This window comes from Diospyros lotus, chromosome 14 (genome assembly GCF_014633365.1).
Source record: "Diospyros lotus cultivar Yz01 chromosome 14, ASM1463336v1, whole genome shotgun sequence".
NCBI classification, from domain to species: domain Eukaryota; kingdom Viridiplantae; phylum Streptophyta; class Magnoliopsida; order Ericales; family Ebenaceae; genus Diospyros; species Diospyros lotus.
Window position 1 is genome coordinate 21183024 of NC_068351.1, and position 25917 is coordinate 21208940.

Here is a 25917-nt window from a genome sequence, read left to right on the forward strand (position 1 = left end):
CTAATGCATGCAACCCAACCCCGACACGCACTGTTATCATCAACTGTAATTAAATAAATAATAATTTCACACACAAAAACCCAAGACCCACATCCTGCACACCTTGTGCCCAAAACGTACACAGTCACAGCATGAGACACCAAACAAAGATTAACCGCATAAGTAAACATGCACATAATGGTTCTTGGGGCCCATATAAAAGACACCGGCACCCAAGTCCCTAGCAAACCTGCCACTGCCATGAACTGGAAAGCGATAAATATTCTAAGCTCCCATACAGAATTCCAGGCTTCCAATACTCTATGCTAGAACATCAAATCCTAAGCCTTCCCGGGATGGTCCCTCTACCTGTAAATCACCCACATAGATCTCCATATCCAATCAGGTATTCCCTCGGGACCTTCCCAAGCTAGTCTAAAAGTCTTCCCTTGGACTTCTCTCGAGCTAATCTAAAAGTCTTCCATCTGGTTTCGCCCGAGCTAGTCTAAAAATTGAGCTGAAGCTTCCCCGGGTCAGTACTCTTGTCACCTGGCTTGAGCCGAAGCTCCCACGGGCTGATACTCTCGACACTTGGACCAGCACAATACTCTTGCCCGGAATAATAGTAATAATAATGATTGCGCGCATAAGAACCATGTAATGCACAAATAAGAATGCAATGACGTAGTAAACATAAACGTGATACAAAGCCCCCATAAAACCAGGCATCAGGCCATGCTTCGCCCACATAGTAATACACATTCAATGCAGTGCTCGTGTAAGACACACCCTACGATGCCCGTGCTCAAGCATTGACAGGATATAACCCTACATTAATGCAGTTCCCAACTTCGACACACACTATCAACATCAACTGTAATTAAATAAATAGTAATTTCACACTCACAGACCCAAAATCCACAACCAGCACACACACACACACACACACACACACACACACACACACACCCATTTAGAGCCTAACCCAACTAGGTGCGACATCATTCCCAAGGAAAATGGGCAATACAAAGCCCCGTGTTAGTTAGCAAGAAATATTGCACCAATCATAAAATGATTGCCACGCGTGGTTATATAACTAATGGGTGGACTCGAATAACGGCAAATGAGGAAATAAAATATGAAAAACGACAGGGACTTGTAGAGGGATTAAAGCACACGAAGAGAGAGTTAGGAACTTGCCTTTAAACGATCGATTCTTGTCCCTCCTGCACCCCTGCTACAAAGTGCTACGTTTAACCTGAAATAATAAGATTACAGCCTATATTAATCAAATCTAATCGTATAAAATTTGTAATTTAAACGTATAATACTTCTAATAATTTTACCCACTTACCTAGGTATTTTAAACACCGAATAACCCCAAAATCTCTTAATTTCTTTCCCATTTTCTTATATTTTCCATCTATTCCTCAGCTGTCATTCGTCTGCTCCTTCTTTTCCTTTATTTCTCTCATTCTTCATCTCTTTTCCTTTCTGTTTGTTGGCTTGAGAAAGGCCGAAATTAGCCGCTGGAATGGCCTTAAATAGCAAAAATATTGGAGACTTGGCGGCCAAGGCGGGAAGAGCTTCTAGCGCGTGCCACGTGGCGCCACAGCAGCCGTACACGGGTACTACCATCCCACCCCGAAACGACGTCTTTTCGGGCTGGCCTTGCTGATAAAATCAATAATTCATTCCCCCACGTGCGCCTATCTCTTCCCTCGTGCACGTGCCACCTGAGCTGCTGTCTTCTCCTTCAATACATATATGCATACTATTAAATTTAAAGAGGCCATCGGCCCACTTTCTGAATTCATACCATAGCCCCTAAACTTTCGAAATTCACACTTGCATCCCACTTAATAATTACATGAACACCTCGAAACTTCTGAGAATCCAACTTACACCCAAATTTATAATTCCAAAAATACTTCAAATAAAATAATTAATTATCCTAATTTTCCATTTACTCAAAATGATATAAATTATTATTTGCCCTTAAATTCTCAAATATTCCATAATACTTCAACCATCGGAATTAATAATTATTCTTTATCTCTAAAATTTTGAGATGTTGCATGAACCTATCTAGGTTTGTTCTAGAAGAAGAAAAAAAAGAAGAAAAAGAAAAAAGGTTGTTGGTTGGTGATGAATTCTAGTTGGTGAAGAAAAATAAAAAGATAGGAAAGAATGACATGTCAATGGTTCTTAGTCAATGACTCTTTTTCTTTCTTCTTTTGATTTTTAACTTCTTAATTATTTTTTGTTAACCTTAATTTTATATAACATAATTAAAAATATTAAAATCAAAGTTTCACCATTTTGAATTAAAATTAACAATGTTAGATGTTAAAACGAACGAAGATGATGTGTCTCCAAAGTATTGAGAGCACACGGGCTTTTAAGACAAATTTAAAAGTATAGGAGATATTCTTCAAAATAGGTCAAAGGAGGATATGTTTATCAAATTTACTCTATGTAATAATAGTTTTAATCTTTTATGATTGCAGTGTATTATATCTAACATGTAAATGTAATTATCTTAAAATTTTCGGAGTGTTAATGCAATTTGTTGGAACTAGAAGGATGTTCCCCCCAAAAAAATTTATGAGCAGCCGGTTTTGCAACCAGCTGCTCAAGGTTAGGCAGGTGGCAGCCTCCGAGACCACCGGTACCAAAGCCATTGGTCCAGGCGGGGCACAATATCAATTTCCGTTGTGGTCTCGTTCTCAGCAGCCTTCCTTGACGTAGTATGGAAAGTGGAAGAAACAAAAATACCGGTAGACCCAGTAAAGCACTGGGCTATGTATTCCAGTCTCGCTAACTTCGTTGTTCTCAGCTCCTTCCCGAACCTCTGTATACAACACTTAAGATCTACATTTTCCCACTCAACAATCGGTCGTTTTCTTTTCGTTCTCTCTGTGTGCTTCATGACTGGTAATTTTCCTTTGTGAAGTAGTTGAATATTGTACGTTGGGGGTTGGATTTGAGTGAAACCCACGTGCACGTTTTCAACGTCTCCCCTCCAACTAATAGTCAATGGCGTCGAGGCAAGGTATAATCCAATGCTTGGACCGACCTTTTCATCATTCTTTGAAAGTTAGATAATGTTCCTAGTAGTTGCCAAGCTCTTGATTACTGCTATATCACTGAGCTCTTTTCCTTACTGTTTAGGGTCTCCCCCAGATTATGTAATTGGATTTGAATCCAAAAGTTAGTTCAAACCATTGGAGGCATTTCAGTGTACAGAGTGTAGGCTTTTGAGTCCACAATTTGGTCCCTTCTAGTGGACTTTCCTCTTTTGCTTTTTTTGCTTCATTACATTCTGATACAAGCTGATCAGTAATTGTAAAGAATGGCTTCTGATTGGAAGAGACGTTCTCTGAGCAAAATCCATACCATCTCTTGTGGAAGACCATCCTTCAACGGTGAGCATTCACAGATTGGAGGACCTGGCTTTTCAAGGCTAGTCTTCTGCAATGACCCTCAATGTGTTGAAGCCACCTCTCTCAACTATGAAACCAATTATGTCAGGACTACAAAGTTCACTGTCGCAACTTTTTTCCCCAAGGCATTGTTTGAGCAATTCAGGCGAGTCGCCAACATCTACTTCCTTATCTGTGCGATTTTGTCTTTTACCTCGCTCTCTCCTTACTCTGCTGTTAGTACTGTATTTCCTTTTGTGGTTGTGGTTGGAGTTACAATGGGGAAAGAGCTCCTTGAGGACTGGAGGAGGAAAAGGCAGGTAATATAAGTTTGTTCCCATCAGATTTCTGTGTCGCTTTCTTGTCCCTCATGTTTATATAATGCCCTGGGATGTGCATGTTTTATGCGGGCAGACTTCGAATATTAAAACAAACTTGCCCTACTTCAGATGGATCACTGATGTTCAATAATCTTCCTAACATTGTGAATTTCCAGAAAAATTAGGACTTCTATAGTTAAGAAGGTATATAATTCATAAAAAGTGGTTGAGTAGACTGACAGATTGGTAAAGTCGACTTCAAATGAAAGGTTGATTGACTGGTATAGTAGTCTTCAGACAATCCGTATGGTCCAGATTGGATTTATTGATACTTATTTGCAATGTGTGTCAGATGATCGAGTTCATGCTTATATTATCTGAACAATGTCAATATCTCTTGATTTTATTTATGGGTAATAGTCTACTTTATATATAGTTCTGAAAACTGGTAAAAGGTTATCTCATCTTGTCATACTTAATAATATACAAAGTCACTTATCTTGGGAAAAAAAATAGGAAAATGCTATTTGTACAGAAGCTTTTGTACAGAATGTTTACAGAAATGATATATCGCAATATATCATGATATATTGACATCAAAATATCGCGAAATATTGCGATATTTTAATCCTATTCATCCCCTTCTCCCTCTCCCCCCTTCTCTTGCCGCTGCAACTTCGCCTCCGCCTGCTCTCACCGTCGCCTTGCCTCGCCTCGCCGCTGCAATCTCCACCGCCTCGCCCATCGCCTCTACCGCCTCGCCCGTTGCCTCTACCGCCTGATCGTGTCGCCTCGGCTACCTTGCCGCTGCGCCTCGCCTCGCCACTGCCGCCGCGCCTCGCTGCTGCCGCTGCCACCGCCGCTGGGGCCGACGTTGTGAGAGGGGGAGAGAGAGACAGAGGGAGAGAGAGATGCTGCATTTGGGGCATTTGGGTCATTAATTGCAAGGGCAAAATGGATATTTTGATTGCCCTGTAAATGTTCTGTAACATTTGTTCTGTACAAATAGCATGACCCAAAAAAATAAGGCAGGTTTATACCTTTTTGTTGCGTAAATGGCTACTGTAAAATACATCACTAGGACATGTATCCTAAAGAACTTCCTGGTTGGGGCATTCACTCCAAGCACTGTGCTTATTGGAATGTAATTGAGGATACAGCATTACAGGGGGATACTAATAATTAAAAAAAAAAAAAAAAAAAGTAAAGGCAAATTATGAGGTCTCCATCCTATTTAACAGTGACCAGGGTTGGTTGGGATTAGTTCAGTTCACGATTTATGCATTTACATATGAAATCAGCTATTTAAATTCCTTTCAGCATTCTAATTGTCATTGTTTCCACATACTTCCAACCGTAAATGAAAATTGCAGTTTCACAGAATTTTGGCGGAGCTTCTATACCTCCTCCAAATCATATTCATTTTTTATCTATATGTTTCTGATATGCACCAGATTTCTTGGCTTCTTTGGTACTTCTCCTATCTTATCATCTAGTTTCTGTTATCAGGATATTGAGGTGAATAACCGCAATGTTAAAGTGCACCATGGTGGTGGCATTTTTGATTGTACTAAATGGATGAATTTAAAAGTTGGAGACATAGTTAAGGTGGAAAAGGATGAATTTTTTCCGGCAGATCTCATCTTACTGTCTTCAAGTTATGATGAAGGGCTTTGCTATGTTGAGACCACTAACCTTGATGGAGAAACCAACTTGAAACTAAAACAAGCACTAGAAGCAACATCAAACTTTAACGAGGACTCTTGGTTCCAGAATTTCAGGGCTATCATCAGATGTGAGGACCCAAACGCAAATTTGTATTCTTTTGTTGGTAGTTTGGAAATTGATGAACAACATCACCCTCTTTCTCCTCAGCAGCTTCTGCTAAGAGACTCCAAGTTAAGTAACACGGATTACATCTATGGAGTGGCTATCTTCACGGGTCATGATACAAAGGTTATTCAAAATTCAACAGCACCCCCTTCAAAGAGAAGCAAAATTGAGAGAAGAACTGACAAACTTGTATACTTACTGTTTTCAGTTTTAGTTCTGTTATCTTTTGTTGGATCAATTTTCTTTGGGATCGCTACTAGAGAGGACCTAGAAGATGGCTTGATGACAAGATGGTATCTCCGACCTGATGACACGACTATCTATTATGATCCAAAACGAGCAGCAATAGCAGCAGTTCTGCATTTTTTGACTGCCCTAATGTTGTACAGTTACTTCATTCCCATTTCTTTATATGTTTCAATAGAAATTGTGAAAGTTCTTCAGACTATTTTCATCAACCAAGATCTTCACATGTACTATGAGGAAGGTGACAAGCCTGCAAGAGCACGGACCTCGAATTTGAATGAAGAACTTGGGCAAGTTGATACAATCCTCTCTGATAAGACAGGAACACTGACTTGTAATTCAATGGAATTTATCAAGTGTTCAGTTGCAGGGACAGCTTATGGTCGTGGAGTTACAGAAGTTGAGAGGAGTATGTCTCAGAGAAAAGGATCACCTTTAGCTCAGGATATCACGGATGAGGGGGGCACGATTGAGGTCACAGGACCACCCATTAAAGGGTTTAATTTCGTGGATGAAAGGATGACAAAAGGAAATTGGCTTAATGAGCCTCGATCAGATATAATCCAGAAATTCTTTAGGTTGTTGGCTATCTGCCATACTGCTATACCTGAAGTTGAGGAAGAAACAGGCAAAGTTTCATATGAAGCTGAATCACCAGATGAGGCAGCCTTTGTGATTGCGGCTAGAGAACTGGGCTTTGAGTTTTTTGAGAGGTCCCAAACAAGCATATCACTGCATGAGTTAGATCCTATCTCGGGAAGAAAGGTTGAAAGGTTAGTTTTGTTCAGTCAGAGCTCTGTGTAGCTTTTTGTCATTTAAGTTTTTTGCTCATCTTTTTATTTCAAGGTAGCTTTGCATGTTGGGGCATTTGTTTCCACAACATTTTCTTGAACTTTTGCAGGTCGTATAAACTTTTAAATGTCTTGGAGTTCAGTAGCTCCAGAAAGCGGATGTCCGTCATCATAAGAGACGATGAAGGAAAGATACTACTGCTTTGCAAAGGTGCGGACAGGTTTGTAAAACAAAAGAATCATTTCACTATTTTCCAGTTAATAATAAACTTTGGCTTAGGATCTCTTAAACTTTTTCCTTTGGTAAGAACAATCAATACCCTGGATTGCAAAATATTGTTGAACGGTAAAATATTGGAGACAACAGAGTGGAGTGTTTAAGAATCCAACTTAACAAAGGAAGGAAGATTACAGTCACAAATCCAGACACACACCGCATTATCCCCATATTAGTCAATTAATGCCTTCCCTGCTACAGCTACAGCTAGAAGAACAAGGAACACAACATGTGTTTGTTTCCTCAATACTTTTAACATATCATCAGTTCTTGTTTTTGTGTTTTTTTACCAGCGTCATGTTTGAAAGACTTGCAAAGAATGGAAGGGAATTTGAAGAGCAGACAAAGGAGCACATTCAAGAGTATGCTGCTACTGGTTTGAGGACTTTGGTACTTGCATATCGTGAACTCGACGAGGATGAATTCAACGAGTTTAATGAGGCTCTTACTGAAGCCAAGAATGTAGTTAGCGCAGATCGTGAGGGAGCAATTGAGGCAGTAGCCGAGAAGATTGAGAAAGAATTGATTCTTCTTGGTGCTACTGCTGTTGAAGACAAACTGCAGCATGGGGTAAGTTTAAGAACTTAGCTTATGTTTGTTTGTTTTGGGGGCATATGCATATGTAGGGGGGTAAAGGATAAGCTATTCCATTGTTTACTTTTTAATCCTTGATGATTTAGTGCAACTTTCTGGATAGGATACCATACCCTAATTTAATATAATCTTCCCTGACATGCATGCAATATATATAATAAGAGGGGGGCTAGGGATACTGTCAAGAAAAAAGATATTGGGGATAAGATACAAATTTACCATATTATCTTGGGATATACATACTGTATGATCAGAAAGTAAAGCTCATGCTTGAAAATTTACTATATTATCCTTATAATTAACTTTTACATGATCAAGATAGGAAAAATACATATTTTAATTCTTGTACTTGCACTTTTTTTTTTTATTTAGACACGAACTTTTTGTTATTTCAATTACACCCCTAAAGTTACAATTTCAAGTCAATTGCACCCCAGAATTTTTATTGTTTCAATTATACTCCTAAATTCATTGTTCACAACAAATTTGTCGAGATGTGCAATTGAGTCGAAATTCATTGTTCTCAATAAATTTGTCGAGATGTGCGATTGACTCGAAATTCATTGTTCTCGATAAATTTGTCGAGGTGTGCGATTGAGTCGAAATTCATTGTTCTCAATAAATTTGTCAAGATGTGCGATTAACTCGAAATTCATTGTTCTCGATAAATTTGTCGATGTGTGCGATTGACTCGAAATTGCATAGTTTAGGGGTGTAATTGAAACAACAAAAAATTTAGGGGTACATTTGACTCGAAATTGCATAGTTCAGGGGTGTAATTGAATCAATAAAAAGTTCAAGCGTCTAAATGAAAAAAATGTGCAAGTACAGGGACTAAAATATGTATTTGGCTGATCAAATATATTCATATTGCATGTATGTATGTATATAATATTACTATGTCAAAGTACATACAATATCCTTTATATTACGTTTGTAATGCAATAGCTAATAACATTATAATAGAATAATCTAAAATATACATAATGACAATATAAATATATAATTCTCTATATTAGGATATGGCATCTCATTAGAATTATAAATATATAATTATGAAAATAAATTTCTACTTTATAATTATTTTATTATTATAACTAAGTGTTACTAAATATAGTATAGACCATTATTTAAAAATTATTGAATACAATAACATTTCATTGTATTATAAATTACCAACAAAATTATAATATAATTATGTTTAGGTAATATATATATATATATAACATGTAGCAATATACTATATTAATGTTATCATATAATTACCACATAATTATAACCAAAAATATAAGCATTTATTCCATGCAAGTAAACAAACAGTATAAGACGTGATTGATGTAATGGCATTTTGGAATACTTTAGATAATATGAAAATGTATTATTATATAACAATGACACATTTTATGTGAATTAATTTTGCAGGAATATATTAGTGTAATATACAGCTAATTCAAATATAGACATATTAAAATAATATAAAAACAAAATTATGTGATGATGTTAATATGATATATTATTTCATATATATGCACTGTTAAGAAATTGTGCATCTTTATATATAATAGCATATTTTCCCAATATTAAAATATAAAATATATCATAAATAATAAATACTGTAGAAAATTATACACAATACCCTTAAGGTTTGGGATAATTGCAAGAACAACTTCATAGGTTGGAGAAAATAGAATGAGTACCCTAAAATTTAATACTATGTTACAATTTTCCCACGTTGTTAGTTAACCTAGTTAAACATTTAAGATAACCAATATACCCTTATAATTAAAAGTCTTTTCCTTTTCTCATGTTTTTCTCCCTTTTCTTTTTTCTCATTGTCTCTCATTTTCCATGGCAATTTGTGATAAAGAAGGATTTGTTGTGTTTGTTGAGGGGCGGATTGAAATGGGTGAGGCCAATTGGTGGTTGGAGATGACGGGAGGAGGCAATGATTGTGGTTAATGGAGACACACGAAGGTGATAGTCACTAATTGGTAGGCGTTGAAGGAGCTCGCTTTATGATGTTGTGCAACAATCCACCATTTTAGAAAGAGATTTGGAGGAAAAACAAATAGACAGAGGAGTTTAAGGGTGGTGATGGTTGTGCAGGCCATCAAGGGTAGAGAAATAGAGAAAGAGATAAAGATGGCTTGTGATTGTGACGAATAGCCAAATCTGAGGAAATGGAGAGGTGGAGTGGTGATAGTGGCTTTGACCTTAGACAGAGAAGCAAAGCAGGCCGAAATGGTGGTCTCATAGTGGTGGAAGATAATGATGGTAGGTTAGTGGAAAATGGAGAAGAAATGGAGATAGTGGTGGCATTTTTGTCAGTTCTGTTGATAAAAATACTCTTTTTGTTAATCACCAAAAATACTATAATTTGTATATTAAAAAATCACTTTTTGTTAATCATCAAAACTTAATTAATATAAGGAAGTTAGCTCAACATTCTCCTCTTTTTTTATGATGACAAAAACATGATTTATGAGGCGATTAATTTTAAAAATATTTTTGAACTCCCTCTTAATTTTATACTATAAGCTCCCATTTTCAAAAAATACTAATAGTATAAAAATATTTTGGATATAACTTAGATAAAATATTTTTCAAGGGTTTTAAGGATCAAACTTGATTATCAAATCTGATTGTCTTGATTGCACCTGATTTTCTATTTCTTAGATATACAATTTCCTCACATTCTCTAAAAAAATATCAAACATTTTTCTTCCCCATACAAAAATATTACATCTTAAAATTACAACTTACTCTCATACATACAATCTCTCATCTCATAAAATCTCATTCTTCTCCTCCTTTTGTCATAATAAAAAAACCATTGTTAATGGAGAAAATAAATATATAAACAATAGAGTCCGTGAGAGACATTTACCAAGCATAATCCACATAAACAGTATGATGAAAATATGAAAGATTATTTTAGCTAGAATGACAAATAAACAATGATTGCAGCTCATTTCTTAGAGAATTACGCACTAACCATTCCAACCACAGATTCAAGGTTACATAACATCTAAGCAAGTAATCATAGAATATTCAAGGGATATAATATCATTACAGAATCCACAAAGCAATAATCTAATTCACCCACATTGATAGCTTTGGATTTCGCTAATGCTCAGTGCTGATGATGTTTGCCGAACACGACGAATCCAAGTTCATCGACATCACCTCGGAATGGCCACTGCCTGCTGCTAGTTTCGATGGGGTAATGTTGTGAATTAGTCTCTTGGAAACAAGGAAACGAGACATTTTCTTCTGGGATGATTGGGTTTTCAGAACTTCAGATAGGGTTTTGATCATCCACGAGTAATGATCCATTTTCACAATATGGGATGTGTCCAAAATTACCGGCGAAGCTCGAATCCAGTTCTGGAAAAGGGTTTGAATTAGTTTCTGGGTGAAACCAATTTTGAATATTTTGAGGGTTTGCAAAAGAGTTTGCAAACAGAAATTCCATCAATAAAGCTAGATGAACTTGCAGATTGACAACTTGTTGTTGGAGGGCAAGAATATAGGATACACAACCGTAAATGGGATCTTGAAGCCTAGCTCGAGTTTCATACAATAGTGTAACGGCAGTCCCATAACGATTACCTACCGGAAGTCGGACCAAGAGTTTGGAGGCATTACTGGCACCAAAAACCTTGTGGATAGCTGCAAAATGAGTAAGTCCTTGTTCATGGCAGAAGTAAGGGGCAAAGACGCACCATTGGGTACATTTTCTTCTCAAGAACTTGCAGACACTGCATGGAGAACTAAATCCTAGCATGATCTTCTAGTTGTTTCGGATTTTTCTAATAAGTGACTTGTTGTTTTTAGGGTTTTGATCAACAGAGGCAAGAGGGTGAGGGTGAGGGTGAGAGCAAGATGGCGAGGGTGAAGGGCAACAATGCAGTGAGAGAACAGAGAGGCAGCGAGCGATGGAGCAGCGAGAGGCGAGAGCGAGGAGCTAGGAGTGACGAAGTGAGAGAGGCAGGGTAACAAGCGAATCAATAAGAGACAGGGGATTTGGGGGCGTGAAGTCAAATGAGGGAGACTCAAGACACTGAGAAAGCAAACAAACGAACAAAAGGGTTTTAAAGAGGAGGGTTAGATATGAGATACACAAAGGAACAATGAATAATCGAAAAAAAAAAATGAAAAAACAGAGACTCACTGTGGATCTTATCGGCGGGATGACAGAAAGGCGGCGATGAATGAGGGAGATGCCAGAGATGAAGAGATTTGAGGGAAAGGGGGTGTTGAGAGGGTTCGAATGAAGTTGAGTAAGGAGGCGAAGACAATCGTCCTTATTCTTTATTTATTTTTTTGGAACAGAAACGAAAATTGCACAAGAAATTTTCTCATTTCAATATTCTAAGCTACCCAAAGGAATTTATTATCCCTAATTCTTTTCTAATATAATTAAATTGATCATCCGGAAGGGGTTTTGTAAAAATGTCGGCTAATTGCAAATTAGTTGGGACAAATTTGACAGATATTTATTGGTTTTGAACATGGTCCCTTAGGTAAGGGTCCTCAAACCCGTGGGGTTGACCTACATACACTTCTTCATTTATATAACCATTTAGAAATGCGCTCTTCAGATCCAGTTGATATAACATGAAATTCATGTGAGAGACAAAGACTAAAAGCATCCTAATTGCTTCTAACCTAGCTACGAGGGCATATGATTCTTCAAAATCGATACCTTCCTCTTGGCAATATTCTTTGGCTACAAGTTTTTCCTTGTTTTTTATTATATTTTCATTTTCATCTAATTTATTCTTGAAAACTCACTTGGTTCCTATTATAGATTTATCCTTGGATCTAGGAACTAATTCTCATACTTCATTTCTTTTAAATTGATCTAATTCTTCTTGTATAGCCTTGATCCAAAATTCATCTTCTAAGGTTTGATCTATGCAAGTTGGCTCAACTTTAGATATGAAGGCTACATTATTGCAATATTGATGCAAGGATGCTCTAGTCCTTGCACCTTGACTTGGTTCTCCAATTATTTAATCTATTGGATGATCTTACACAAATTTATAACTCTTGGGAAGTTTACCTAAATCATTCTTATCGATTTAATTATATTATAAAGGAATTAGGGATAATAAATCCCTTTGGGTAGCTTATAATATTGAAATGGGAAAATTTCTTGTGCAAATTTCATTATTGTTCAAAAAATAAAAAAAAAGGCCAACCCAGATAAGGATGACCATCTTCACCTCCTCACTCGACTTCATTTGAACCGTTTCGGCACCCCTCTCCCTCAAATCTCTTCATCTCCGGCATCTCCCTCGTTCACTGCTGCCTCTCCGTCATCTAGCCAATTGGATCCATGGTGAGTCTCTATTTTTTTATTTTTTTTTCTGTTATTCATTGTTCCTTCGTGTATCTTGTATCTAACACTCCTCTTTGAAACCCTCTTGTTCGTTTGTTTGCTTTCTCAATGTCCCAAGTCTCCCTCATTCGACTTCACGCCCCTAAATCCCCCAAATCCACTAGCCCCCAAATCCCCTGCCTCTCATTGATTCATTTGTTGCCCTGCCTTTCTAACTCCATCACTCTTGGCTTCTCCTTCGCCCTCGCTACTACGTCGCTTGCCCTCTCGCCTTTGTTGATCAAAACCCTGAAAATAGCAACAAGTCACTGATTAGAAAAATCCAAAACAACTAGAAGACCATGCCAGGATCTAGTTCTCCATGCGGTGCCTGCAAGTTCTTGAGAAGAAAATGTACCCAATGGTGTGTCTTTGCCCCTTACTTCTGCAATGAACAAGGACTAACTCATTTTGCAGCTATCTACAAGGTTTTTGGTGCCAATAATGCCTCCAAGCTCCTGGCCCAATTTTCGGTAAGTGATCGTTATGGGGCTGCCATTACATTATCGTATGAAGTTCAAGGTAGGTTTTGAAGATCCCATTTACGGCTATGTATCCTATATTCTTGCCCTCCTATAGCAGGTTGTCAATCTACAAGTTCATCTAGCTTTATTGACAGAATTCCTGTTTGCAAACTCTTCTACAAACACTCAAGATATTCAAAATTGGTTTCACCCAGAAACTAATTCAAACCCTTTTCCAAAATTGGATCAGAGCTTCACCGGTAATTTTAGACACATCCCATATTGTGAAAATTGATCATTACTTGTGGATGATCAAAATCCTATCTAGAGTTCTAAAAACCCAATCATCCCAGAAGAAAATGTCTTGTTGCCTTGTTTCCAAGAGGCTAATTTGCAACATTATCCCGTTGAAACTACCAGTAGCTAGTGGCCATTCCGAGGTGATGTTGATGAACTTGGATCCATCGTGTTCGGCAAATATCATTAGCACTGAGCATCGGCGAAATCCAAAGCTATCAACGTGGGTGAATTAGATTATTGCTTTGTGGATTCTATAATGATATTGTACCTCTTGAATATTCTATGATTACTTTCTTAGATGTTGTGTAACCTTGGATCTATGGTTGGAAGGTTAGCGTGTAATTCTCTGACAGATGAGCTGCAATCATTGTTTGTCATTCTAGCTAAAATGATCTTTCATATTTTTATCATATTGTTTATGTGGATTATGCTTGGTAAATGTCTCTCACGGACTCTATTGTTTATATCTTTATTTTCTCCACTAACAATGTTTTTTTGATTATGACAAAAAAGGGAAGAAGAATGGGATTTTATGAGATGAGAGATTGTATGTATGAGAGTAAGTTGTAATTTTAAGATGTAATATTTTTGTATGGGGAGAAAAATGTATGATATTTTTTTAGAGACCTTGTATGTGAGGAAATTGTATATCTAAGAGATAGGAAATCATGTGCAATCAAGGCAATCAGGTTTGATTCTTAAAACCCTTGAAAAATATTTTATCTAAGCTATATCCAAAATATTTTTATGCTGTTAGTATTTTTGAAAAGAGAAGCTTATAGTATAAAATTAAAGGGGAGTTCAAAAATATTTTTAAAATTAATCACCTCATAAATCATGTTTTTGTCATCATCAAAAAAGGGAAAAATGTTGAGCCAACTTGCTCATATTAATTAAGTTTTGATGATTAAAAAAAAGTGAATTTTCAATATACAAATTATAGTATTTTTGGTGATTAACAAAAAGAGTATTTTTATTAAATATAAATATCCCCCAAACTCATGTTTTGAGTATCCAAATACTTCCATTACATATTCAAAGCACCCGAAAGCTCTCAAGCAAAACATCCAAATAATCCGAGACTTTCAAAGCATTATTGCACATCCACCGAAGAGCCACAAGGCAAGAGGAGAAAAGTTCTTCAACTCTTCTATGACAAATCCGAATTTTTCCATTTGAGGTTACAAATTTATTTATTTATTTAAATATTATTGCCTTCTATAATTTATTTTTAATTGCTTATTTGTGTTCAAGTGTGGACAAATTATTTGTAAATATTTAAAAAATTGTATAGGTTTCCTAGAACCATTAAAATCTAGATGAATCTAGTTTTCAAAGTAAGCTATGGAGAAAACCTTGGTGTAGTGGTTGCCTAAAATTCGTTATAATCTAGGTGTGTATCTAGTTTCTAAGGTGAGCTAGTGTAACCTTGGTGATTTGATTTAGTGGAACTCCGATGGTGGTTGGACCTTGGGAGAGTGGATTAGGTGTGTGTGGAAATACCGAACCACTATAAATTGTGTTATGCCTCATTTTATTTATTCTTGTTATATCTTGTGGCTTGCATTAATTATTAATTTCAAATATAATTTATTATATTTATCAAATATCTATTCTTAAATAAAATCATTAATTAAGAATATTTATTTAAAGGGAGAAAAATTTTAATTACTCAATTCACCCACCCCCATCTTGAGTAGCCATACTTTAAGGGACCAACAAGTTGCAATAGTGAGGACATGAAGAGGCGTGGCTAGAGATGGTGGTGGGTCACTAGTGGCCTTGATGAATGGAGAAGTAGAAGAATGAAGGTAATGGCCAGCTGGCCAATGACAAAAATTGTTGGCTACCAGAAGCGAGGCACCAACCCATTGCCATCTCCGGCCACGCCTCTTCATCTCCTATGTTATGAAATTGGATCGAAAATATACCACAATCAAACCGTCAAGCACACATGAATTCTATGGCATTGGGCACCTATTTATAAACCTAAATCATCTATAGATATATACAGAAAGTCACATCTTGGTGAGAAGATGATTCATGTGGATATTCCTCCAAATGAGATAAATCCCACTCAAAATTGAATTTGACAACATTCTAATCACAGTCAAGTTAGGAAATCCAATCACAAATGAATTAGGATTTTGAGTCATAATTATCACAAATCTCCACTTTGACTTAAAATCCACAAATGGAATTTTCTAGAATTCTTTCTTCCAACAAAATCACAAAAAATTAATCTTCATGACAAATACCAACCAAATCCACGCATGCTCAAACTTTGCAATAGGTAGGGACTTGGTCAACATATCTGCAAAAATATCATGAGTGCTAATTTTTCCCATAGTAACTTTACCACTAGCAATGATCTCTCAAATAAAATGATATCGCACATCAATGTGCTTCGTTTTCTAGTGAAACATCTAATTTTTAGTTAGAAAAATAGCACTTTGACTATCACAATAGACCGAACTATCTTGAAGATTCTCACCAATTTCACTAGTCAACCCTTTCAGTCAAATAGCTTCTTTAACAGTTTAGTAATTGCCATATATTCAGTTTCAGTAGTAAACAGGGCAACGGTAAATTGTAAGGTATCCTTTCAACTAATAGCATAATCACCAATGGTGAACACACACCCAATAAGCGATCTTCTCTTGTCAAGATCTCCTGCAAAATCTGAATCAACATAACCTATAACTCTATCTCTAGAGTTTCTAAACTATAAATAGGTATCAGTGGTACCATGCAAATATCAAAAAATCCATTGGACTGACTTCCAATGTCAAGGTTAGCCATATCAAAAACTCCATTGGACTGACTTCCAATGTCAAGGTTAGCCATGTATCTACTAACCACGCTCACTACATAAGACAAATCAGGGTGTGTACAAATCATAGCATACATGAGACAACTCACTGCACTAGAGTGTGGAATTCTCGACATCTTGTCTTAAGGAGACAAGATGGATAAAAGTTTAAAATGTGCAACCAATAGAGTACTTATAGGTTTAGTCTTCTGCATATTGAATTTAGTCAAGACTTTCTCAATGTATCCTTTTTCACTTAGATACAATTTATCTGCCTCCCTGTCTCTTGAAATTTTCATTCCAAGTGTCTTTTTGGTGTAAGGATTACATCTCTTCTTGCATTGCTATAATCCATCTCATAGATTTAACACAACTAATTGCTTCAGAATAAGTTGAAGGCTCTTCACTACATTCAATATCTTCAGCCACACTCAAGGCATAGGCAGCAAGATCAGCTTCAGCATACATTTAAGGAAGTTTGATATTTCTTTTGGGTCTATCCTTAGTAATACAATAATCTGATGGATCGGCACTTGCTTTCGAACTTGACTTAATCTGAGATGACGACGATGGCTCAGATGTTTAACCCTTGTCGATTTCAAGCTCTACTTGAATATCAGAACTCTGGTGACCTATAGGGTTAAATTCTTTTATAGATGAACCACGAAGCATAACAATTTCATCAAAAATAACATCTCTGCTAATTACAACTTTAGATGCTTCTGAATCCCATAACTTATAACCCTTAACACCAAATTTATAACCAAAGAAGAGACACCATTTAAACCTTGGTTTTAATTTTCCTTATCAACAACAAAAGCAAGACATCTAAAAATTTTCAAATCAGAATAATTCGCAGGAGTACTTGACCATAACTCTTCTGGAGTTTTCTTATCAATAGCGAACGAATGAGACCAATCAACCAGAAAACATGCCATGTAAGAAGCCTCGACCCAAAAAGACTTAGATAAATCAAAATTAGACAACATACATCGTACCTTTTCCATCAAGGTTTTGTTCATCTACTCAGTTATACCATTTTGCTGTGGTGTACTTGGAATTGTTAAATGCCTTCGAATTCTCTATTTCCTGCAGAAATCATTAAATTTATATTAACATCAGTGCGGAGATGCTTAATCTGTCAGTCAATTTGTTTCTCAATCATAGTTTTTCACTATTTGAAAGTAGTAAAAACACTAGTCTTCTGTTTCAAGAAGAATAGCTAGACTTTCTTAGAAAAATCATCAATAAAAGTCAACACTTTAGAGGGTACTCTGGCCGGACCCCAAAGATTAGAATGGACATAGTCCAGTATACCTTTAGTATTGTAAATGCCTTTATTAAATTTGAGCTATTTTTGCTTACTGAAGATGTAGTACTCACAGAATTCCAGTTTTCTAGTACTTTACCCTTCAAAAAGACCTCTTTTGCTCAATTTAGCCATACCTATTTCTCTCATATGTCCAATATGCATATGCCATAACTGAGTGATATCAGTATCAGATAAAGAAGAAGTAGAAACAAAAGCATCACCTGTAACGGTATAACCTTGCAGAACATACAATCGACCATACTGTTTTGTACCTTTCATCACAACAAGAGCACCTTTATTGATCTTAATAACTCCACCTTCACCAATGAACTTGTACCCTTTCAAATCAAGAGTACTCAATAAAATAAGATTTCTTTTGAGATTGGGAATATGTCTGACATCAGTAAAAGTTCAAACAATACCATCAAATATCTTAATTTTAACTGTTCCAATGCTAGCAATTTTACAAGAAGAATTATTATCCATCAACACATCACCAAAAGTCAAAGTTTTATATGTTGAAAACCAATCCCTATTAGGAGATATATGAAACATGCATGTTGTGTCGAGGATCCAATCTTCACTAAGTTTAATTATCTCATTAGTTACCACCATAAGTTTCCCATCATTATTGTTATCTTCAATAACGTTGGTTTTACCAGAAGTTTCTAGTTGTTTCTCTTTCTAGTCAGATTCTTGTCTCTTAAATTTGTTCTGCAGCTTATAACAATTCTTCTTTATGTGTCTTTTTTTCTTACAATAATTACAGGTTTTTTTCTTTGTTTCTAAACTTGGATCTACTTTATAACAATTCTTCTTTATGTGTCTTTTTTTCTTACAATACTTTCACCAGAGTTTTTATCATATGTTCTTCCTCCAATCAACAGACCCTCCCCCTAATTTTCATAATTCCCCAATAGCTACTTATCAATTTTTTCTTTTGAGAATAAAGCATCATAAACTCCATCTAGGGTGAAAGTATCATGACTATAAAGTATGGTGTCTCTAAAAGTTGAATATGAATTCGGTAGAGAACATAACAAAATTAGACCCAAATCCTCATTATTGTACTTAACCTCAATGCTTTCCAAATCAGAAACAACTTTTTTAAATGGTTTTCAATCGACATACCTTTTGCCATTTGATGAGAATATAACCTTTGTTTGAGATGTAATTTATTGTTCAAGTTTTTCGTCATACACAGTTGTTCTAGTTTTAACCATAGAGCAGCAGTGTTTTTTTTTTTTCAAAATATCCTGCAAAATTTGATTCGATAAATACAAATGTATTTAAGACAAGACCTTACGATCCTTATGTTGTTTTTCCTCAATACTCCATGATTATGATATTTTTTCAAAGCCCAAAAGTGCATCATCTAAATCTATTTGTGCCAAAATTGCATGTATCTTAATCTACCATAGCGAAAATCTAATATTCCAATCCAATAAGGGAATATTGTACTTCAAAGTAGCCATCAAATAACCCCAAATAATATCAAATAATTGATGAATAATAAACCCAATTGAAAACGGACCAAAATATTGGATTTGGGCTAATTTGGGAAAAAACAATATCTAGATTTTTTAATTTGGTTGATCGGATCTGAAGCAAGTTGTAACTTGGTGGGTAGGATCTAACCAGATTTGGGTTGGCTGAAGCAGCCAACAATGGCAAATAGAGGTAGAATCTTTAGGTGACTGACAATGAGGGGCAGCAAGTAGTCAACAAGAATGGAGGCAACTGACTAGCGAGGACAAGGAGGCTAGCAAGGATGTCATCGGCCATCCAAACAGAACCCAAGGGCGGGCGATTACAGTTGATGAAGGAGGCCGACCGTTGGCAATGGTCTATTACTGTAGGCAGTGTTCTAAAAATTGCTCTAGGTGACTGCCTAGGCGCTAGGCGGCCACTGGCCACACCGAGTATGCCTTAGTCGGGCCTTCTAAGCGCCGACCCGATTAATCGGCCGCGACAGGGCCTAGACGGCCTGCACCGCATAGGCCGCCCAAGTTTTTTCTTTATATATCATATGATTTTAGGGTATTTTATTTTTTAATCTCGTATCTTAGCCTCTCCCCCTCTCACCCTAAGGCCGCCACTGCCTCAATGTTGTTGCCTCAACACCGTTGGCTCGCCGGTACTCATCGGCATCGCTCATCGACATCGCTACCTCCAACTCCATCATCGCCGTCGAGCTTCATCAACATTGCCTCTAAGCCATTCGCGTCCTCCTTGCTGCCCGAACATCGTTGCCGCCGCGTCCTCGCCGTCAAGCTCCATTTCCACCACCAGCGAGCTCCATCTCCTTCGTAACCTCTCTCTCTCTCTTGAGTCTCTGGTTATTGGTTTCTCTTTCTCTTTGTTACATTGTTTTTGTTTTTCATTTTTTTTATTTTATTTTTTTGTTCTATTTATATATTAGATATATATTTAGTTTTAATTATTATTAATTATATATAATATATGTGTTTTTACATGATGAAGAAGATTGAAAACAAAAAATTATATGAAGTTATTGGTTATTTTGCAGAAAATAATTTCTGTTTTCATTATATTATAAAACAAAAGTAATTTTGCTATTTTATTGTTTTAATTTGATTATTTTGTAGTTATTTTGCAGTTATGGCATGATATGTTATTGTTATTTTGAATATTAAGTGTGGTTATTAGTTATATATATATAGGTTTCTATTGCAAATTTCTCCAATTAAAAAAAAATCAAATTTTTCTAGGCCCTGCCTAGGCGCTAGGCCCCAGCCTGGTGCCCGACTAGTGTCTAGCACCTTTTAGAACACTGACTGTAGGTCGGTCATGAACAAGAAATGTGAACGGCGGCTTGGTTAGTTGGACACAGCTAGATGACAGCTACGGTCAATAAGGTCGACATCAGAATGAAAGGTTGTTGATTAAGAGACAAAGGCGATGGCAGAGGCCGACAAACGTGGGTCGATCAATCGACGATTACAGAGAAGTCTAACTGTTACTCGGCAAGGCAACGGACGATAGAAGGCAAACGAAGACGGCGAAATTGAAGACAGAGGGAGCGAACGGTGGCAATGGCGATGGTAGTGGTGGCCTAGAGGCGACAGCCAGTGCTGGACAACCTATAACTCCGGTTGCCAAATATGATGATAATGTGCAGATCCAACAGCTGAGATATGCCAAACGTTGATGGTTCGATTCAACAGCTCTGATACCAGTTTGTTACGAAATTAGATAATCAAACCATCAAATACACATACGAACACAGAATTTAACGTGAAAAACCCGAAACGGGAAAAACCATAAGCATAGAGAACAAAATATCACTAAGCAAATATTGGTACAACAAAAGTGATATTGTCACACAAATTCCATGGCATTGGGCACCTATTTATAGACCTAAAATCATCTATAGATGTACATAGAAAATTTTATCTTGATCAGAAGATGATTCATAAAGATATTCCTCCAAATAAAATTAATCCCACTTAAAATCGAATTTGCAACATCCTAATCACAGTTAAATTCAAAATCCTAATCATGGTCAAATTAGGAAACTTAATCACAAATGAATTAGGATTTTGAGTCTTAATTATCACATCCTAACCACCATTGCCGTCGTCTCTCCGCCTTCCTAGATCTGACCATTCACCACCATCACAACCCTATCTCCATCTCCATCTCCATCTTTTTCTCTACTTCTTTTCCATTGACAAACCGCAACCATCATAGCCCTCAATCTCCTCCAATCTACTTGTTTTCCGTCCCGTGGGTTCACCCCCTTAACCTCTTCTAACCTTTTGGTCTCAATCATCACTGCCACAGTGCAGTGAATACCAAATGGGGTTCATCTCTCCTCTCTAACAATGGTCGTCGGCTAACAGCGACCATTGGTGGTTTCCTTTTTTCTATTTTTCTAAAATCAAGGGAGAAAGGAGAGAGAATAAAGGGTAAAATGGTCATTTTGTCCCTTTGTTTAATAATAAGGGAGATTATTGCTATTTCTGATACATGGGGGCGGTTTTTGCTATTACGTCAAATCTCAAGAGTGGTTGTTGCAATTTTTCCTAAAAAATATATAATACAATAATGTCATACCAAAATTTACTACTCTAGGTTTATCTATGTCAAGTTCATCAACGAACCTGTTTACTGTTTATCCTATAATTAATCCCAACTTACCAAATATGGGTCAAAATTAACTAGCATTTATATATTATTCCAATATACTATCTCTAAAGATATAACTTGTTAGGAGATTGTTTCCCATCATATCCTATCTTGTCAACCAAACTTGGGTAATAGGGCTTTCTTTCTTTTTTATTTTTTTCTTTCACCCTTAATGTATAATATATAATTCTTTTTTTTTTTTTTTGTCCATGTGTATTTTTGATAATTTGGTTTTGGGTGCTTGGAACAGGTTCCCGAATGCATTGACAAACTTGCACAAGCTGGAATAAAAATATGGGTATTGACAGGAGATAAGATGGAAACTGCAATTAATATCGGGTATGATAAGTGGATATGACTTTCGTCATCATCAGACCTGAAACTACAATGCTCAACTCCTGACCTTTATATGTTATGTTTTGCAGTTTTTCCTGTAGCTTATTAAGAGAAGGAATGCAACAGATCATAATTAACTCAGATGCATCAGAATTTAAAGCACATTCTGCTATCAGTGAGGTAAACATGTACCACTTGCATAATAAAGATGAGTCCAGACCATGTTTCTGGCAAAGCATCCAATGTTCAATTACCAGAATAATGAATGCAACAGAACAACTGTTGCCCAGATGGAACATATGCTTGTTCCAAATATCCAGAGTATACTTGTAACTTTGATGCATTTTACTTTATTGTTTAGGCATCAAAATCAAGTGTACTCCATCAGATAAAAGAGGGGACTGAATTGCTTACTGCATCGAGTGACAGCTCCGAGGCCTTGGCTTTAATTATTGATGGTAAGTCACTCACTTATGCTCTGGAGGATGACATGAAAGACATGTTTCTGGAACTAGCCATCCATTGTGCTTCTGTTATTTGCTGCCGTTCTTCGCCAAAACAAAAGGCACTTGTGAGTTAGACTGTTTCTTCATTAAATAGAAAAGATAAATTCCTCATTTCCAACTATATCCATGTTTATATATATAGATATATTACAGGTTGCAAGACTAGTTAAAGTTAAAATTGGTAAGACAATACTAGCTATTGGTGACGGGGCAAATGATGTTGGAATGCTTCAAGAGGCAGATATTGGAGTGGGCATCAGTGGGGCTGAAGGAATGCAGGTAAATATGCTTATCATACAGCATGAGCTATATTATTTCATTATCTCTGAGGTGCATCCTCAAATCTGTTCCATCATGCTACTCATGATCAGGCTGTCATGTCAAGCGATATTGCAATTGCACAGTTCCGCTTTCTTGAGCGACTACTACTAGTACATGGTCACTGGTGTTACAGGCGGATCTCATCAATGGTAAGGTCACAATTTGTGTTTTGATTAATAACATGATTTTCAAAGTTTTTGTTTAGGAAGGATATTGTAAATAGTACAAGTTTAAATAAAGATAAACAACATATAGAGCGGTGATGAACATTTTAGTTTCGAACTGATAAAATCTGTGTTGTCTTACAGTGAAAGACGTGTGATTATATTTGTTATATATGGTGCAACTTAATTCTTAGTCTAGCACTGGTGCAAATAAAATAAGATGGATTACATGTTCTCTTTTATATTTGCAGATATGCTACTTTTTTTACAAGAACATTGCATTTGGTTTCACTCTTTTCTTCTTCGAGGCCTACGCATCATTTTCTGGTCAAGCTGCTTATAATGATTGGTATCTCTCCTTCTATAATGTCTTCTTCACATCGCTTCCTGTGATTGCCCTTGGAGTGTTTGACCAGGATGTACCTGCAAAGTCTTGTCTCAAGGTAGGTTACAAAACCTTTCCACTTGAGATATCTTAAATCAACTAGATTTTTAGAAATGGTTCAGTTTCAGGGTAAAACCCTGCCTACAGATTCCTATCTGCAGTCTCTCCCAACCCGAATTAAGGAGGGACAGTTAGGTGGCTGGTAACAAGCATAAAACTTGTTGGATCACAATATAAATTCTAGACAAATGATTGGTAAACTCGAATTTATGTTGTCAACCCCACATAATGGGATAAAGGCGTGATATGTTCTTCTTCTTCTTCTTCTTCTTCTTCTTGTTCAATTTCATGATAAATTGCTGAAAGTTGAACTCCTTAAAATGTGATAGCATTGATTGCTGCAGTTCCCATTTTTATACCAAGAGGGGATACAAAATCTCCTATTTAGCTGGTGGCGAATCCTTGGCTGGGCGTTCAACGGTGTATTCAGTGCTACTTGCATCTTCTTCTTCTGCATCTCCACCACAGAACATCAAGCATTCCGTAAAGGTGGGGAAGTCGTCGGCCTAGAAATCCTCGGCGCAACCATGTACACGTGTGTGGTGTTGGTCGTGAACTGCCAAATGGCACTCTCGATCAATTACTTCACATACATCCAGCACCTCTTCATTTGGGGCAGCATTGCCTTCTGGTACTTATTCCTCTTGGCATATGGAGCCATGGATCCATACATATCGACAACTGCCTTCATGGTCTTCATCGAAGCCTGTGCACCATCGCCATCCTTCTGGCTCCTGACGTTCTTCGTGATGGTCTCGACTCTTATCCCCTACTTCATTTACTCGGCCATTCGAATGCGGTTTTTCCCCATGTGTCATCAAGTGATACAGTGGATCAGCTTCAATGGCCAATCGGAGGACCCTGAGTACTGCCATATGGTGCTCCAGAGATCACTGACTCCGACAACGGTTGGTTACACTGCTCGCTTTGAGGCAAAATCTAGGAGTAGGAGTGAGCCATGAGCAGCTGAGATGAGCAAATTTTTTTGAGGCTCATTAGCAAATAACTGTACTTCTGTCACTAGGTTGCAATGGTAAACTACAGACACGTTTCAAGTTTAGAGCAGGAAGGAACATTGATTCATGCCGGGACAGATGAAATGTTGGGAGAGCAGCTATGAATAGGTTGTGATCACGTCTTATATTTATGATTGTTGGAAGGTTTTTATGTTTTATTAGCTGAGAAGGGAGAAGAAGGTCTTGAGCTAATGATAGCAATGTTTTTGGTGGCTTTCTTTTCTTTTCTTTTTCTTTCCTTTTTAATCTTGGTAAGAGAGACAGAGAGAGAGAGAGAGAGGGGGGGATCAACTGGTGTTGTTATAATAGTTTATAAAAGTTTACATGTTAGTCAAGTGAGACGTTCAAGAATAATTTTTCAAGGAATTAATTCGTGGTGAGCGATTGGCTTTATAGCATGGATAATTACTATATTAACTTAGATTTGTTTCTTTTGCTTTTGTAGTATTATCTTATCTGACATATGAAAACTTCGATGACACCATGACAAAAGCAAGGTCATGTTTAGTTTTGATGTTGGGGTCTAGGCTTTATTTTATTTTCTTTTTTCTTTTTTTTTTTGTTTCATTTCAAATAAAAATAAGTTTAACAAAAAAACTTCAATTTAAGACATTTTAATTTATGTTGAATTTTTTAACAAAGCTTGTGGAGAATTACCCGTAATTTTGATACAACGATAAAAGTGTAAATTGCGCAAATTAATTACTATTAAAATATAAAATTTATTTTTAATTACTTTTTTAGAAAAAAAAAAAAACGTTTTTGTTCCTTTCAAACAAATTAATTACATATTATAGTCACTTTATTTAAAATACCCCACTATCTAATCTTTCAAATCAACACTTTATTTAAAAATTTAAAAAAAAAAAATCAAAAGACCAAAATACCCCACCATTTGAAAATTCAACAAAACACATTTTCCAATAAACCCCCATAACTAAACCCCCATAACCACGACCACTGCCGCAGCCTACAACAGTGCCACCATCGTGCAACACCACCACCACCACTGCCAACTGCTTGCAACACCGCACAAAATTGAAAGCAAAACATAACTAGAGATCATTTTAGTGATAATAAAATGCACGAATTGAAAGAAAAAAAAATAAAATAATAATAATAATAATAATAATAATAATAATAATAATAAGGGTTTATTGGGTACTAAACCCGATGATTGGGTTTGGTGGGCCAACCAAACTTGAAATTAAAATAAAATTACTTTTTATTTTATATTT

The 25917-nt window shown here is 36.5% G+C and overlaps 1 protein-coding gene across 5 annotated transcripts; it reads left to right on the forward strand.

The window, feature by feature from the left end:
- Positions 1 to 2682: 2682 nt before the first annotated feature.
- Positions 2683 to 24893, forward strand: LOC127790365 (putative phospholipid-transporting ATPase 9). 5 transcript variants are annotated; one of them, XM_052319843.1, is made up of 12 exons: positions 2683 to 3034; positions 3154 to 3724; positions 5234 to 6576; positions 6705 to 6815; positions 7165 to 7441; positions 22142 to 22230; positions 22317 to 22407; positions 22589 to 22798; positions 22887 to 23012; positions 23105 to 23203; positions 23470 to 23661; positions 24008 to 24893. In XM_052319843.1, exons 2-12 carry the CDS (start codon positions 3335 to 3337, stop codon positions 24623 to 24625), a joined length of 3546 nt encoding a protein of 1181 aa, XP_052175803.1. In that variant the 5' UTR covers positions 2683 to 3034; positions 3154 to 3334; the 3' UTR covers positions 24626 to 24893. The 5 variants fall into 5 exon arrangements, with proteins under 5 accessions (XP_052175803.1, XP_052175802.1, XP_052175804.1 ...); XM_052319842.1 differs by lacking the exon at positions 2683 to 3034 and having other exon boundaries at positions 3060 to 3724; XM_052319844.1 differs by lacking the exon at positions 2683 to 3034 and having other exon boundaries at positions 3060 to 3724; positions 22589 to 22685; positions 22876 to 23012.
- Positions 24894 to 25917: the final 1024 nt, after the last annotated feature.

Bases quoted from the DNA above. Each gene is read 5' to 3' on its own strand.
- LOC127790365 (XM_052319843.1), top strand. From the start codon at position 3,335: ATGGCTTCTGATTGGAAGAGACGTTCTCTGAGCAAAATCCATACCATC. The intron at 6,577-6,704 runs GTTAGTTTTGTT...GAACTTTTGCAG, and splicing joins TCGGGAAGAAAGGTTGAAAG to GTCGTATAAACTTTTAAATG. The intron at 23,204-23,469 runs GTAAGGTCACAA...TTATATTTGCAG, and splicing joins ACAGGCGGATCTCATCAATG to ATATGCTACTTTTTTTACAA.